General features: G+C 39.5%; 1 protein-coding gene across 17 annotated transcripts in view; it reads left to right on the top strand.

The window, feature by feature from the left end:
* Window positions 1–16,691, top strand: part of MAST2 (microtubule associated serine/threonine kinase 2) — a 196,733-nt gene that overhangs the window by 168,115 nt on the left and 11,927 nt on the right. For 16 of the 17 annotated variants that reach the window (XM_062581834.1, XM_062581828.1, XM_062581832.1 and 13 more), the window contains 11 exons: window positions 1,018–1,079; window positions 1,746–1,831; window positions 3,621–3,829; window positions 4,329–4,467; window positions 5,276–5,408; window positions 6,856–7,021; window positions 8,088–8,189; window positions 9,760–9,882; window positions 11,676–11,785; window positions 14,321–14,475; window positions 15,561–15,865. In XM_062581834.1, coding sequence (XP_062437818.1) covers window positions 1,018–1,079; window positions 1,746–1,831; window positions 3,621–3,829; window positions 4,329–4,467; window positions 5,276–5,408; window positions 6,856–7,021; window positions 8,088–8,189; window positions 9,760–9,882; window positions 11,676–11,785; window positions 14,321–14,475; window positions 15,561–15,865 — 1,590 coding nt within the window. The remainder of the gene's footprint in view (window positions 1–1,017; window positions 1,080–1,745; window positions 1,832–3,620; window positions 3,830–4,328; window positions 4,468–5,275; window positions 5,409–6,855; window positions 7,022–8,087; window positions 8,190–9,759; window positions 9,883–11,675; window positions 11,786–14,320; window positions 14,476–15,560; window positions 15,866–16,691) is intronic. The other variant, XM_062581846.1, reaches the window with a different exon arrangement.

The raw sequence follows: 16,691 nt of genomic DNA, 5'->3' as shown, positions 1-16,691 counted from the left end.
TGTTTTGCTTGTTGATTCTCTTTCCGCTGACAAGTTTTCTGAGCACAAACTCTGGCCCGAGGCATGGCTTGCTCAGCAGCAATAGGAAGCGTGACAGAGGCTGGAGGGAACTGCAGAATATTTCAGCAGTTGATCTGTACTTTTTGTTTTCTCAGGAGAGCATAATTTTACCATAAATTAGTAGTCTGAATAGGACTAGTTTAACTTCTGCAGTGTTTACTAGACTGACAGTGACAAGTTGACTTCAAGTAAAGAGCTCTTCGGGAAAATTTCTACCAAAGATTGCTAAATGCAATTTAATAGCATTTGTTGAAATCTGACATTAAAGGGAAATTTCCTTTGATCCCTGTCATGGGAGAGAACCTTTCTATCACTAATTCCCCTTACTAAAGTCAAATTTTCTTTAGAAATGTGTGGAGATGTCAAGGTGCTTTATTTTCTTTCTGTAAGGAGGGCACCCAGAAATGTCAGTGGTATCTGTTCAGAGACTAGTGGTTAATGTAGGATTTGGTTCTGCAAAGTTTATAGCATCTCCTAAGACAGCTGAGCAGCCTAAACTAACTGACTTTCTCACAGTTGGATGCTGCTCAGCATTTTGCAGAATCGGACGCATTTCACAGAGGGAGATTATTTGAAATGTAATGCTTTTTTTTTCCTGAAGTACATAGGTGTCACCAGGCTATATACAGACATGTACGCATGGAATAGGGTTTGCCATTAGATAGCTTGCAGTTTCTCCAAACTTGCAGTTATTGCTTTTACTTATTAAAGAAGCCATCCAGAATAATTCATGCTGAGAAGACGACCGTTAATTATATTCATCTCTGTATAAAATATTGCCTGCAGCTCACAAGGTGTTAAAGGTTATCACTGTATAATTGGGGTGACTTTTTACAGATGGGAAAAATGCGCTTCATAATCTACAAGCACCTCTTAAAATACTGTTTGTCTTATATAAACAAAGAGAACAGTGTTTGATTGAGATCATTAGTAGTAATCTTTCTGCTTTCTTTTCAGAAATGGCCCAGCTGAATAGCTATGACAGCCCAGACACTCCTGAGACAGATGATTCAGTTGAGGTAAAGCACTAATACATGCACACTGTCTAGCACATTTTTCTCTGAAAAGAAATAGTCTACAGTAAAGAATTAATTATAATGCAGAAAAATTTTATTTTTTTTTAAAAGGATATGACATTTAAAAGTGCATGTTAAAACTAAAGTACGCACTCATTAAACTGGGCTGTACTGTGGAGGTGAAATGCTTTAAAGATGCAAACAGGCATTATCATTAATTCTTGTTGATGTTTCTTTACAGTTGCAGGCAAAAATCATTTTTAATTCATTTCAATTTTTAAAAAATTTTTATATCCGCATATGTAAAATGTGATGGGAATTGAGGGAAGTTGACTTTAGTAATGGACTGTTGGAAAAATCTAGTCACGTAACTCACCAGGTTTCAAAGATCCGTATTACTTTTAGTTGATTGGTATTTTTACAATATAATGTTGAGGAAAAGCCTGAATTTTATAGTCCACTGACTTACTGTGCTATTATTTGGGAAGGGAATCTGCAAGGATCCTAGGGATACAGATTATTAGCCTAAATCTGAACACTCCAGAGATTTAGGATTGAGTTGTGTTTAGGTGAATTCTGCTTAAAAAAGAAAAGGACAAAAAAGTTGCATAGAGAATGAAGTCATTCCTGCTCCCTGATTTATGTTTGTTTTTTGTTTTCTTTCCCCAGAGCCGCGGTGCCTCTGTGCAGTCAAAGAAAACTCCATCTGAGGAAGAATTTGAAAATATTAAACTGATCAGTAATGGAGCTTATGGGTAATGCTTTTTATACTCTACTTTAGAAGAAAATGCTATTATCATCCTACGTAGTGAAGAGCTGTACCAAAGCTAGAGAAATGACTGTTGTCTGCTGGATCCAGATCATAATGAATATTGCTTGGGCCTTACAAAGGTTCCAAACTTATGATGTCTTGCGGGAGATGCTATTTCATTAATGTTCTCTGGGTTTTTAGGCAATACCACCTGTATATTGCTGTTTGCCAGCTGTGAAGGCCTCACGCTGCACTGAGCTGATGTTCCAGCTCAGTGACCCTCTGTAAAAAGTGGTTGCCCTGCAGTAAAGCTCTCAGAAAAGTTTGCTGAAGTCCTTCCTCGCTGTGACCTCAGACCTTTTCTTTCTGCAGCTATTTCTGCAACATTGGCCTGAAATGACAAAAACATTTTCTCTGAACATTATCTCTAAGAGAAGTATTGTCACATAGTCTATTGTGAAATTTCTTAGAGAAAAATGTAGCTTCAGGAATGTGAGAAAATTATTTTGCACCCGTGTTTTTATTGCTTTTCAGGACATTGTGCATGTCCTATGATTTGTGTTTATGCAGGAGTTAAATGAGCGAGAGTAAAATTCTGTAGTTGCAAATGCTGTTGGTTACTCATTGAAACAGCAAAAATGTTAAAGGAAAGTTATGATTTTCCATGTATTGAGATCATATATGTAACGTACATGGCTGTGAGTTTTGAAATACTAAAATAAACGCTAAAATTAGATATGGGCAGATCTACTTGAGAAGTCATGCAGTAAAAATGCCATTAGATTTTTATTACCTATTGAAGAATCCAGAATGGAGTTCCTCAGTTAAAAATTTAACTGTTCCTGCAAATCTATCCAGAATATTAAAGACAATTCCTGACTCTTTGCAGTTTATAAATCCTTATCAGTGATATTCAGTAGGCCATAACTGAAAAGCAGTGATTCTCAGTAGGCTGTAACAGCAAAACTAAAGCATGTGCTTGAGTGTTTTGTTGAAGCAGGCAGTTAGTTAACAGCAACTTGTTTCTTTAAGTTATGTGAAAGAGTGTAAGCATATTTCTTTTGGTCTGTGAAGACACATTAGAGCAAATTGAAGAGCCATATTGCTGCACAAGAAAATTTTGTATGTTTTTGAGTCATATTTCTGGACAGATACCATGATCTTAAACAGATCTCTGTAAAAATGAGAGGGGCGGAAGTTTTGCTCTAACTCATATCTTGTCTTTTTGCTGGTTGTATTTCATAGTCAGCTGCTTGTGAGACATGATAACATGGTAAATGTAATACGCTCCAGAGAAAAAGAAGCAAGTACTGATTCAATAAGGCAGGCAAACTGGATGAAAATTTTATTTGCAAACTGTATTATTAATGTGCAGGAATCTAATGATCTGCAAGTGATAGAAATGTAAGAGATGCTTTACTGAAGGAAATCCCTGGTGACCGTGTTATGTCAAATCCATGTTATGGAGTTGGAAAGAAATTTTGCCTGTTGCTTGCATTTTGGACAATGTTTTAGTTAAATGGTGACTATAATGTTGAAAAATACATACCATGGCATTTGTTAGTCACATCAATGAGAATGCTACTTAATTCAAAGAGGCCTGATCAGAGTAGCTTTTGGAAGAGAAGCATCATGGGGTTCCTTCTTTTCTAGAGGAGCTTGGCATTAAGATGGGTTTTTATGGAGTCACAAATAGGTTTGTCAATATCAATCCAAAACAGTTACCATCTACGATTTCTTTAAAATAGCGTGAACTGAAAATGATCCTTTGCTCTTGATATGTGGTTTTCTAGAGCGGTGTACTTGGTGCGACACAAGACCACCCGTCAACGTTTTGCCATGAAGAAGATCAACAAACAAAACCTAATTTTGAGAAACCAGATCCAACAGGCTTTTGTGGAGAGAGATATCTTGACTTTTGCTGAGAACCCCTTTGTAGTCAGCATGTTCTGCTCCTTCGAGACCAAGCGCCATCTGTGCATGGTTATGGAGTATGTGGAAGGTATCTATTGAATACTGGCATGTTTGTCATAATTCAGTCTTGTGAAAGGACCTTAGAAAGGATGTGCATGTAGTGTATACATAGTGTCTCCCATCGTTAAAGATGACATTTCTAAGTGAGTTGTAAAATGTGTACTTTTGGGTGTAATACTGATCACTGCACTACTCTGAACATAATAAATGGGAAGAATGTCTTTTGTGTTTGTGATGCTCCATTTTCATGTAAGGTAAGCGCAGTTCGTGCTATGTCCCTCCCTCTGAGTGTGGGGAGGTTATGAAGCCCGTGTCGGGAGGACGTGTACAGACTACTTGGGCTGAGCTGGAGAAATGAGTCATTCTACCCTGCGGGCATGATTTTGTGTAAGGAGATGCTCTTTCTTTGAATCCCTGTGGCTAATGCAGTGTGTTTGTAGTGGAGTTGAGGAAACATAAAGCCACTGCTCTTCCTTCTTAATTAATATTTTCCATTTCACTGTGTCGTATTCGCAACTTTATTTTAGGAGGTGATTGTGCTACACTTCTCAAGAACATTGGTGCTCTACCTGTTGATATGGCCAGGATGTATTTTGCCGAGACTGTTTTGGCATTGGAGTACCTACACAATTATGGGATTGTTCACCGTGACCTAAAACCTGATAAGTAAGTATTTAGCTCTTCAGAAGCTCGGGGGAGAGACCCAATTCATGAGAGGTTTTCTCTGTAGGCAAGAGGACATGGGAACTAGAGACAGTAGAAGAAAGCTTTGATGGGATCAGGAATAAAGAAGGTTTTAGGGAGTCTCTTGCTTCAGAGGTACAGAATCAGTTTGTCAGTGAGAGGAGGTGGGAAGAACCTTTTTGAGGCTTCGGAGGAGAATTTAGATGGGAGTTAGGCTGGACTTCACCAGATCTAGCTCTGCTCGTATTGGAGATTAAGAATTTTTGGGCACTTATAAAACATGGTCTTTACTCTGAAGGTCTCCTCAAAGCTATGTATGCATAAGTGTAAGAAGGATGGGATGCACATGCAGTTAAGGAAAAACAGAGAACAAGATATGAAAGGTTTTGAGAACTGTTGGATATGGTTGCATCTTGGGTCTTTTCTGCCCTCTTCTGTGCTGTTGAAACTCTCTGATGTAAATGCAGAAGCTAAAATGTGTGGTGCTACCTGCAAAAATCTTTCTGTCTTCATTTAGACTTTTCAGCAGTTAAGCATAGAAAAATGAGAGTAAACAGTAGTGTTTCAGCTGTTGTCTCAAACCTGTTGTTGCTCTGGTGAAATTTAGCAGAAGTTAGTCTGATTTCTGGTTGCCTTAGCATCTCTGTGAGGTTCAGTTGCATAGGAGATTCCAGGTGTTTGATCGACTGTGCTGAGATTGCACTTAGAGTTATCCTGTGATTTTTTTTTCTTGTTTTATCTCCTTTTGGGAAACAATATTAGATTATTTTGCTTTTGCTCTTTCTTCCAGTCTCCTGATAACCTCCATGGGTCACATTAAACTGACTGACTTTGGATTGTCTAAAATTGGGTTAATGAGTCTTACAACTAACCTCTATGAGGGACACATTGAGAAAGACACCAGGGAATTTCTGGACAAGCAGGTAAGCTAAAACATTTTATCCATGGAGTGGGCTCAGATGCGGGGCTGGGGTCTTAAGAAACGTAGCCTCTTGGGCCAGAATCAGAGTTTGCAGAACACTACCTCGCTGCCTTGACCTTGTGCTGTGCATCGTGTAAGGGTTGAGGGGAGATATGACTCTGGTCTCATATTTCTGCACAAAATTGCATTGTGTTTTTTATACCAACTTCTTGTTCTGGAGTGATGCACTTCAGTGTTTGGGTTAGGATTTCTAAGGTGTGTTCTGGGCTGCAGTACAGGTGCAAACAGAAATCAGAGTAGTTCATTTAGGGATGTAACTCTGATTTTGCTGGAAGGTTGTTCCACAGTCTCCCCCTTCTGGCCCTTACTAAGTTCTTGGCCAGTTACTGTGTGTTTGTTCTTGTAATTTTGTCTGACAGCTTAAACATTGATTTTTAACCTCTTGATGCTTACCAAGGGTCAATCTCTTCCATAGCCTTCATTTTGCTAGGCTTAACCAGCTAAGATCTTATAGGTAACAAGATTTTCCTTTGAATAAATAGCTCTTCCATGCACTTGTTTCAGCTTGAGTTAATCTTTCCTGAGCATCGTTAAGAGGAGCTATACACTATATTCTAGGTGAAGGCACACTAGTGCCTTGTATAATGGAAATAAAAAATGCTTCTCTCTTCTGAAAAGACCTAGGATTGCAGCTGATTTTTTTTTTAAACTTTGCTATGTTAGTGAGTTCATAACTCACTCTGTGGTAAACAGTGCACACTTGGGTTTCTTTTCTTCCTTTGCATGCAGAAAATGCTGTTTTTTTGTTGCAGGAACTCTCATTAGGTGCTAGATCATGGTCCTTGTGTTTTGCAGTATATATATATTTTTTACAACTATTTTGTTGGGTTTTGTTACTCCTAAGCCCAAGGTAACCTAGTTCTTCCCATATGATGTGCTAGCAGTTGTCTGTGCCAGCTCTACCTCGCAAGTTTGAGCCCTCTATGAATATAGCTGTAAATGCTGAAGTGAAGTCATACTCTGTTGCTGATTCTACATCTGTGGAGCTAAATTCTGTTAAGAGAGATATGCAAGGTTTGTGAAAATTCAGACCCTGATAGCCATAGCTGTGTCAGTAGAAATCTGTTATACAGACACAATTATACACGTGAAATATGCATCTTTTTTCTCTGTTTTACTGTACATGCACCAAAGAACTGCTTAGCCAGCATGTCCGCACTAGGAACGTTTTGTTGTATGTGATACCATCTCTGTGCAAAGAATGTGTTCCTCGTATAGACTTTTGCTACGTGGAAAGAGTTTACAGCATTAAGTTATTAGTAATAAAGCCTTAAATTCCTTTTAAAGTGCTGAGGTAAAAAAATAATAAAAAAGCCCTAGACAAAAGTAAGCTTTTGTGTGAACTTGGCAATTTGTAGGTTCATTACTTTCCTGTCTTTTCTCTTGAGGTCTGTGGGACTCCGGAATACATTGCACCAGAAGTGATCCTGCGGCAGGGCTATGGGAAGCCTGTGGACTGGTGGGCCATGGGAGTTATTCTCTATGAGTTTTTGGTTGGCTGTGTCCCTTTCTTTGGTGACACACCTGAAGAACTGTTTGGACAAGTGATCAGTGGTAAGTTTTCTTCTGTTTCTGAAGGGCTTTCCAAGTGTGCTGTGAAATAAAACCTATAATGTATTGAGGATCTGTAGTTTAGTCTGGAAAAACTAAGTATAAAATGATATTCTTATTTTAAAATATGTGTATTTCTATGTTGAAAAGGCAGCATCAAGCTGATTCTACCTGCTGAATGTTCTTGAATTGCTAAACACCGTGCTAGATATTTCTGTCGATGTGCGTGGTTGGGGAATCATACAAATAATTATCCTTATGGGATTGGGGGAGAATATTTTGGAGTTTTTGGAGTTTTTCTGTTCTGTCTTTTAACTTACAGGATATAGAATATGAAAGGAGCAGCTGACAACTAGTCTAGTTTGCTCTGATTTTATGTTATTCCTTCTGTAGGTGCAAAGGTCAATCAATTAGTAATTGTCGTACAAATGAAATAAAAAAGAAATTCTAAAACAAAACACATTGATGCTGTTGTGCTCGGTGCCTTCGTGTCTTGTGGGTTTTTAAACCTGTCTCCCACTTGGAGCTGGACAAATGCTTGCTTTGTGTTCTCTCAGTGAATATGCCAGAGAAAACATTTCCTATTGGGAATGCTTTCTGAAACAGTAAATTTTTTTAAGACTTGGCAAATGTGCTTTGTGAATAGCAAATTTCAGTGAAGAGCTAAATTTGATGCATGAAATGGTTACCTGTGAATTGTTTGCTCTGTTCCAAGTATAACTAGCTTGGAGTGTGCAGGCACGAGATACAGCCGCAGTATTGTCGCTGTCATTGTTTATGGATTGTCATGGAAGTCCCATTTCATACTTTATTAATAGAGTTCTTAATGCCTTTTTTTTCTCTGCAAGCACTGCTTGGAGTGACAGCAGCTTTATTTGAGGCTGAATTTTATGCATTTTTGAAAATGTCAGTGCTTGAATTATATTAAGTATGCAAGCTGCTGAATTCAAGGTATTTGTGTTTCTGGGGCAGTATTGAACACTGCTTCCTATGGTATAGGAATGTGAATGATTATTCAAATTGTTCTTGAAGTGGGTGGAAAATGTCAAGTCTCTTTTTTTCTTCTCAGACGAAATTGCCTGGCCAGATGGTGACGATGCATTGCCTCCAGATGCCCAGGACCTCATTTCTAAGCTTCTTCGCCAAAATCCTCTGGAAAGAATAGGAACAGGTAGGAACCTTGTGTATGGAAAAGTGCTTACCAGAAACCGCCAAAGAAGCTACCTTGCTACTGAGGCACACCAAACTGAGTTGAAAAATGCTGCTTTACATCAAGGAAGCAGGTTTTGGGAGCTGAATGAATCTTGTGTGATCAAGCTCTGAGAATTAGAGTAGACTGTGCTTGAGTCAGATGGATGTTACTGTCTTGTTTGGGATAAGTGAAAAACATAACTTCTCAAATTTGGGCTGTTCCATTTGTTTATGCTGTCCCTGGCATGAGGGTCTCATCTCAATTTGAGCAGAGTATAATCAGATTTATTTGAAAATTCTATTTGACTAGGGGAGTAATCCCTTACATTGATGAGAAATCACGGATGTAATAAAACAAGACTTGCCCATTCGTAGAAGACACTGCTGTAGAATTCTCCAAAGATTCAAAATCTGATAATGTCTTTGGCTAAGTCAGATGCGTTTGTCATTTTTTCTATGTTGTAATGTCAGATTTAAACTTTTACAAGCAGCCTTTCTGTTTCTTGATAGAAGATAACCATCAATAATCTCGAGCTACCCTACTGTTTAAAAATAGTTTGTCCAATGCTGCAGCTTCACAGTACAGATTGTTTCATTGATTCATTTGTTTGGTTTAATTTTGGACTTTTAATTGGAAACTACATTTTAAGGATAAAATAGAAACTAAATAAATAACAATTCTAAAAGGTGCATTTATTCAGCAGACTTAACACATGTGCGCACAAGGGTAATGAATAGATCATGAGTTAACAGTATAATCAGATGGTGTTCACATGTACTTCTCTACTTTAGATCCATCTAGTTGAAAGATGTTGCCATGGAAAAGATGTAGTGTTTCTTGCTTTATAAAATGAGTTGATGGGCTGATTTTTTGATCCCTTATACACCTGCATTGCTGAAACCGCTCTTCTACTTGGTATCTCCTACTGCCACTGGCATTCAGCAAACCTTTTATCTTTTCCTCTGCTATTTTTTTAAAAGATAGTAGTATCTTTTATGAATATTAATTTCATTTGAAAAAAAATACACCTAGTAGCAGACAGATAATCCTTATTTTTTTCTTCTGGACACCCAAGCTTCTGAGGTTAATAACAAAGATACTAATTCAGATGGAGATTTAAGCCCCTGCCTCGTTTTAAGCACGTAGATGATATTACTGACTGGAATGGAGCTACTCAGTTGCTAAGGACCTTTCTGAGTTTGCACTCTTCACTTAGCTATGAGCAAGATGGTATTTAGAGTTTGGAAATTTTAAATTAAGATGTTAATTAGTACTCAGTCTTGCAACTTGCTGTGGAATGTAACGGCAGATGCTGTCTTCCAGTCAACTTAGTCAGGTGTTGTCCTTAAATATGAAAAGGAGGTGGGAAGGAGGAAATTTGTTTGGTTTTTATCCTATATCAAGGATAGGTTATTTCTCAAAATTCTTGGAAACTGAATCACTTAGGTATTCAGGTTTTCTTTCAGGCTCTTGATAGTTTTAGGATTTGTATTTCTTGTTATGAAAATGCTAGAAGAAATAACTCTGCAATAAAAGATGCTTATTTCAGGTAGTGCCTTTGAAGTGAAACAGCACCGATTCTTTAAAGATTTGGACTGGAATGGATTACTTCGACAGAAAGCCGAATTCATTCCACAGTTGGAATCTGAGGATGACACAAGCTATTTTGACAGTAAGACTGAAGATTCAGCATAAATTGCATCATATTCTTTATGCATATTTCACTTTACCTTAAAAATTTTTAAGTATAAATCGTTGACAGCTATTGAATAAAATGCTTGTTGGGAATTCCTTTAAAAAGTCTCTGTTGAATGCCAGATATTGAAAACAAATGAGTTTTAAATGGAAAATGTTGTTGTAAAGTCAGCTGGTTTTCCACTGGTGCTTGTGGATCTGCCAGCCATGGCCTTACAGTGTAATGTGTGTTATACAGGTTTTATTGCAGTGCTTTCAGAGCAGGTTGGTATATCCAGCTTCCTTAAGTTTCTGAGCCCTATCATCTTTCCTTAGTGACTGACCGTTTTCAGGCAAAAAACATTTTTATAAAAGAACCTAAAGCTTGAACACAAATCAGGAGAGGAAATACTTTTAAAAGTTTTAAAGTAACCTAAATTATTTATGCTGTAAGGGTCACTTTATTTTAGTGCCGTTAACTGCAGTGAAGTATGAAGTGTCTGCTCAGTGTACGTAAATGTCTCAGATTTAGTGTGGTATCAGTATTACGTACGACTCGTGATATTTTCAGATCAGCCCCAGCCAGGGAGGCAGTGCTGTCGGGATGAGAGGGTTGTGTGGGTCACGGAGTGGTCTCTGTCCCCATCCTCTGCTCCCTGGCTTTTCCCCTTTGACTTTGGGAGGTGGGCTGGTCACCAGTCAGGGGGTCTTCCCCCTGCTCCAGCTGCACCATAAGATAATTCTGGGATATTTCAGTCCCTGGGCGATACGAATTTCTGCCCTGCTTCAAAGGAATGTCTTCTGTCCTCCCAGGGCTGCTGCGAGCCCTGTTGTTGCTCTGCTCCTGTGCCGTGCAGGGGCAGTGGCCAGCTCCTGGAGTGTCCAGGCGCGCTCAGCACGTTGGCAGGGCAGCTTTGAAGCACGTCCTTCCTAAGGGCTGGAATACTCTCATGTTGGGAAATACCTCACATGGACACCGATAAGAGTTGGCATTGCTGTTCTAAACCCTAATGCAGAAAAATTCAGAATTTATAAAAGTAGCTTTCTGGCTGATACAGTGCTGCAAATTTAGCTCAGTATAGCTATCAGCTTTCTGTAGCCAAACTTATTAACCCCCACCACAAAATCCGGTGTGGCTTAGAACTACAGTATTGCAAATCTCAAAGCACGAAATCTCTTTGGAGGCATTTGAGATTTTTGCATTAAAAATAGCTTTGCATATTGGCTACTTGCCCGTTTTCTTTCACAAAATCTAATCCTTTTGCTAGTTGTGGGAAGGAGAAGAGGAACTATTTTGGTGGGTAAATATTTCTGTTTTACAAAGACAACTCATATGTATGTAGACAGCATGGACTTTGTGCATTACAAAGCCATTTCACTGGAAATTGGAACAGAGTGAATTGCTTCCCTGTTTCCTTACATACTATTGTTTGCCTTAGGAAATATTCTTATTAAGAAGGGTCTACAGGATTAGATACCTATGTGATTTCTGCTGAGAATCAATGGCTTTCAGAATATAATATAGCTGAGGGCTTATGATAAATTCAGTAGATGTGAGAAATGACGTGTTCTTCACTGCTTATTGTATGGGATGAGCAAAACTGGCTGGGTGCATTTCAGTATTGAGGAAAATACTCATCATGGTGTGTGAACAGTCAGAGTTCTTTGTAGGTAGACAAGTGGGAATTGGTGCAAAGACTATTCTTGTGTAACCATGTCCTGCCTGAGGGTATATTACAGGAGTCATCAGCGCTTCTTGCACTGATTAAATGTGCCATGTCTTGTTCACAGCCCGGTCAGAACGGTACCAACACCTGGATTCAGAAGAGGAGGAGGACACTAATGATGATGATCACGTGGAAATTAGGCAGTTCTCCTCGTGCTCACCGAGGTTCAGCAAGGTAAGAGCAGGCTGGTTTGTTGAAAGAAAAATCTAGAGAGGAACACAATTTCAGAGGCCAATATTGCTTTGTATGAGGTAGATTTTAACAATGCAGGTGAAAATGTAGGAACCACGTAATGTTTAGTATTCACTGAGGAAGGAACGAACTGTGTACCTGTTTACTCTGTGCTAATAGAAGTGCGAGACTAGTTGCAGAACGAGATCTTTTATTTTTTAGTTTCACTAATACATGTGGTTATGCAGAGGTCTCTCCTGCTTCTGATGCAGTTTAATTTTTTCACTGATAACTCGGATAATGGCATAGGGAGGTATGCTTATTTCTTTCAGACAACATCATTCTGAAAGGGCCTTCCAGTAGGTGAGAAGAGGGTATGAGGATGAAAATTGATTTTGACATCTTGGAATAATGATCTAAAATCAAAGGGATCACATGCAGTAAGAGCAAATGCAAAGTTCTACACCTGCGCTTCTCATTGTTTCAAATACAAGATGAGAAACAAAAGATGAGGATCTGGGCTTGTAGTGAGTGGATTGTGAGTTAAACGTGAAATTATTAAAAAGGAAAAAAAAAGCTATTATCATACTGGACAAGGAACACTATTTTCTGCAAGGCAAATAAAGAAACCCTTTCCATCTGTTCAGCAGTTAGGGAGGGCTGAGGGGAGCACTCTGTCCAGTTCTGGACAATGTTCTTGAAAAGAAACATGGACCAGTGAAAGGGAGACCTGAGGGAAGGAACAAGAATGATCAGAGATCTACAAAACATAAAACTTAAAAGGAAAGCCTGGAGGAAAGTTCAGTCTAGAACAGAGAAGATTGAGGGAAAGGCACGATAGCAGTTTTCAAACAAAAAACTGCTAGGAGGAAGGAACTACATTTCTTCCTATTTTATCCAGAATTGACGTGAGATCATGGGCATAAACTGTCATAAAGGAGTTACAGAATAGATGGTAAGAAAAAGTTTCCAATGTTGAAAAATTATTAAGCACAGACACTAGTTGCCTGGGGAATTTGTAGAATTGCCATCACCAGCAGCTTTTAAGAACAGGTTGGAGGAACATCTGCCTGGTGATTAAAAGAGAGATGGTGCTGCTTTGAGGTAGGGAAATGGACAGGATGCCCTGAGGAGGTCCCTTCTAGCCCTACTTTCTGGATTTAGTATGCCTTAGTCAGACCTGCTTATATGGGTCTGGAGTCTAAAATAAAAGCTGGAATTCCAGACATTTCAAAGTAGTACAACTCCACTGTTAACTTGGATAAAACAAAGTATGTTCAGGGAGGGGAAGAAGGGGAAAGAAATGCTGTTTTGGTGTCTGAGCACTCTATGAACTGCATTTTCCTTTTTTTGATGAGCATGGGAGTAGGAATTTTATGCAGGGCCTAGGAAAGGTATTTCAGTTTTTCGTACAACAGTGCCTCCAGGTTTCCAATACTGGTCCACTCTTCTTTGTCCTCAGCTGGGCTGCAGTGTTTTAAGTAACAGTTACTATTAATTTTATGGAGGTGCTCCTGATTTGTATTACCAAAAGTGTGTTTAAGATTGACCTGAAGATTAGTCAGGCTTTTTAAAAGTTCTCATGAGCATGTAAGGGCTTCTCTTTTCTTTTTTTTCTGTTTCTTTTTTCACTGTGAGTATTTATTCATCTGTTAGACAGAAGCTTTTCTTCGGGGTTCCGTATTTTTGCCACAAAGAGAAAAAGTTCACTTTTAATGAATTTATTTTAAGCCCTGGAAAATTATACAGCATTTGTAGTGTGGGAGGCATAAAAGGCTCATTATATTTTGAAATTCTTGTCTGACAATTCAGCCATATGATTTATTAATAGTTATCTTGTTGATGCTCTGAATTTTTAATAACATTATTTTCATTAATCTCTTCTTATGTAAATTAGGTCTACAGTCAAGTGTAGTTTTAAAAGCATGGATTTTTTTTTGCTTAATCATTTAATTATTTAAAGACGGCTGTAAAACCGAGAGAGGCACTTTCATTAAGCTGTCAGCATTATAGTAGATTCCTTGAGGAGGGCAGGACATTTTTGTTCTGAAATAAGCTTGGGGCAATGCTGATAGACTGATGATAATGAAATGGGGTCATGAGCATGATGCCTATCATCAAAATGAATTTGTGTAGTAAGATTTCAAGATCCAGATGCCAACCTTCAAGACTCACAGAGTCCATTTTAGCAATTTCTCTGCTTAGATTTGAGGATTACTGTTAAAAAAACAAAAATCTCAGTTTCAAAAGTTCTTTCTATTACTGTGGTGTTGCACTTTTTACAGAGTACAGATGTTGGGTGCTATTGTAAAAAAGCATATTTGATGTTTCTGCAGCTTATCTTGTTCCTTTTCTCCCTGGTGAACATAAGAGCATGTCACACTTGCACTGGGTTCTTTGTTATTTAGTTGAGGACCGTTGCTAAGGTCACGCTTTCAGGGAGTATCTGCCATTTTGAAGAGCTTGTACCCTTGGCCAGGAAAGGCCACGTAGGATTTTCTCTATCCTTCGTACAGAAGAATCTTTTGCTACTTGCAGGTGTACAGCAGCATGGAGCGTCTTTCCATCCATGAAGAGAGGAAGACTCCGCCACCAACTAAACGGAGCCTGAGTGAGGAAAAAGACGACCGATTAGACAGCCTTGGCAGCTTGAAGAGTCGAGACCGCAGCTGGGTGATTGGATCTCCTGAGATGTAAGTTTAATAGAACTGAATCTTCTGGTTTTCTAGCAGCATATGAGAAAGCCTTGTACTCTTTCCCTGCCAGTCTTAGGTCAAAATTCTTCATATGGTGTATTTCCAAAAGTGGAACTTGAAGAGCAGAATAAATAGCAGAAAATGAACATATGGAAGTGCACTGACATCTCCTAAACTTGTAGTGGATACCTCAAACAAAATTAAAGGAATTTTAAATTAAAGGAATAAAGGCTTAAGTAAAGCCTTCATTTGCAGACAGGCTAGTTATGCTAGAGAGGTGCCAACAGCAATTTATTTCTTAAACATCAGTGAATCCAAAATCTGGTGTTACCAGCCTTCTTCTCTGTTGCATTTTAAACCATTAGGAGAGTCAAAATTTTCCAAAGTTCAGAATATCCTCCAAAATCTTTACTTCTAATAAAAATATCAGTAAAATATATGAACACTTCGAATTTGGATACCCCATCATACATCTAGTGTGACTAAAATAATTGTCGAACTTCTCTTAAGAAGGGATTTCTCCCATTTTTGTAACTCCTGTGTAAAGCTTTTACACTAATATGTGACATTACAAAGATCATAAAATGTGGTTGTGATCTCATCTCTGTGACTCCATTCAGAAATTATTTTATAGATTGTATGTTTAACTGACATTCATCTTGTATCAAGCCTTCCTTGCTTGAAATTTACAGCAATTTTGAAGGCAAAATTAGCAATTCCAATTCCAAATCTAATTCCAAAAGGAATATGGATGATGATTTGCATCTGCTCTTTTTTTGTAATTGATTGGAGTAATATTTAATTTCGTATTCATTGTATTATATTTTTGTTTGGTTTTATTCCTTCCTTTCTTAGAAGGTTAGTAATGGAATATTTTGGAAGTCTAAACTCAGGTAACACCCTGATCCTCTGCTGGTTTATATCTTCATGATGTAGCTTGGCCTCCTAGCTACATCTGAAATGGGCTTCAGATGCTGGAGTTGGGTCCCTGCACTGCTTTTGTTCCATATCTACTGTTCACCCTTTGAAGTTTGTTATTCCTGCAACGTAACCGAGAGCCTCCGTCTTGTTTTTTCTCCTAGACTGCGGAAGCGCCTGTCCATGTCTGAATCCTCGCACACGGAGAGCGACTCCAGCCCGCCCTTGACGGTGCGCCGGCGCTGCTCGGGGCTCCTCGACATGCCCCGCTTCGCCATCTCGGCCGAGGAGGAGGGCAGCACGCTCAAGCGGCCGCAGTCGGAGGGGATGCTGCTGTGCGCCGGGCAGGCCCGCGAGGGGCTGCCCCTGCCCATCCTGGAGCAGCCCCTGGAGCAAGAGCCGCAGCTGGAGGGCGACGCGGGACTCGCAACCCCCTCCGCGGCTGCCAGCGGCGCCACCGCGCTGACGGGTACGTGTGCGGCGTGGCGGCGCGGTCCCGAAGGGAGATGTGTTAGTTTTGCAGATACGAATTGTGTAGCAATACGGACTTGGATTGTCAGGGGCTGCGATTCTCATGCGAAGTGGTATTTTAGTATGGTTTTGTGGCTCTGCTTGCCTTTAAAGTAACACCAGTGGTTTAATCTCTTCAAAATTGCATCTTTTATTGCAATCCTGTCATTTCAAATTGATTAAGGTCTTCTCATGCTTGAGACCTATTTACTCTTAATAGGATCTGTGCCTACCTGAGGCAGAATTTTTTAAGCAGTAATCAGAGCAGGTCACTTAGCTGAGGCTGGAGAATAAGGATGTTTAACTCTCTAACCAAAAAGCACTTCCCGTGATTTATTTTTTTCCTCTGAAAAGCTTTGTTTGGACTAAAGGCTTGAAATTTGCTGAGGGGAGTGGCTTTTGTGCCAGGGACATGCTGTTTACTGCCTCAGCCAAATATACCTGAATTTGGCCAAGTTAAAAGTTGAAAAACATGCAGCTTGCATAGATTTAGTAGAGTTATCTTAGAACCAGTGTTTGGATTCTCAGACAGCTCTGCCTCTCCTGAGGCCCTTCTGCAGCCCTGGTCTGAGCAGCACCTTCCCCCACGACAGTAGCCCTGGCCTGCTGCTGCCCGAGGCTGAGCTCTGGGTGCTGGGCAATTGAATTAAGGCAAGAGGGGAGGAAGACAGGCTTGGAGCAGTAGGTGATACGGGTGAAATGGTGTCATCTGGTCAGAGACAGCTGGAGCAAGGGAAAAGGCTGGACCTGAAAGCTGTTATATGAGAAGGAAGGCATATTGATGG

Source organism: Rhea pennata, chromosome 8, assembly GCF_028389875.1.
Source record: "Rhea pennata isolate bPtePen1 chromosome 8, bPtePen1.pri, whole genome shotgun sequence".
In the NCBI taxonomy this organism is placed as follows: Eukaryota; Metazoa; Chordata; class Aves; order Rheiformes; family Rheidae; genus Rhea; species Rhea pennata.
The sequence above is the reverse complement of the archived record's forward strand: the minus strand, read 5'-3'. Positions and strand labels throughout refer to the sequence as shown.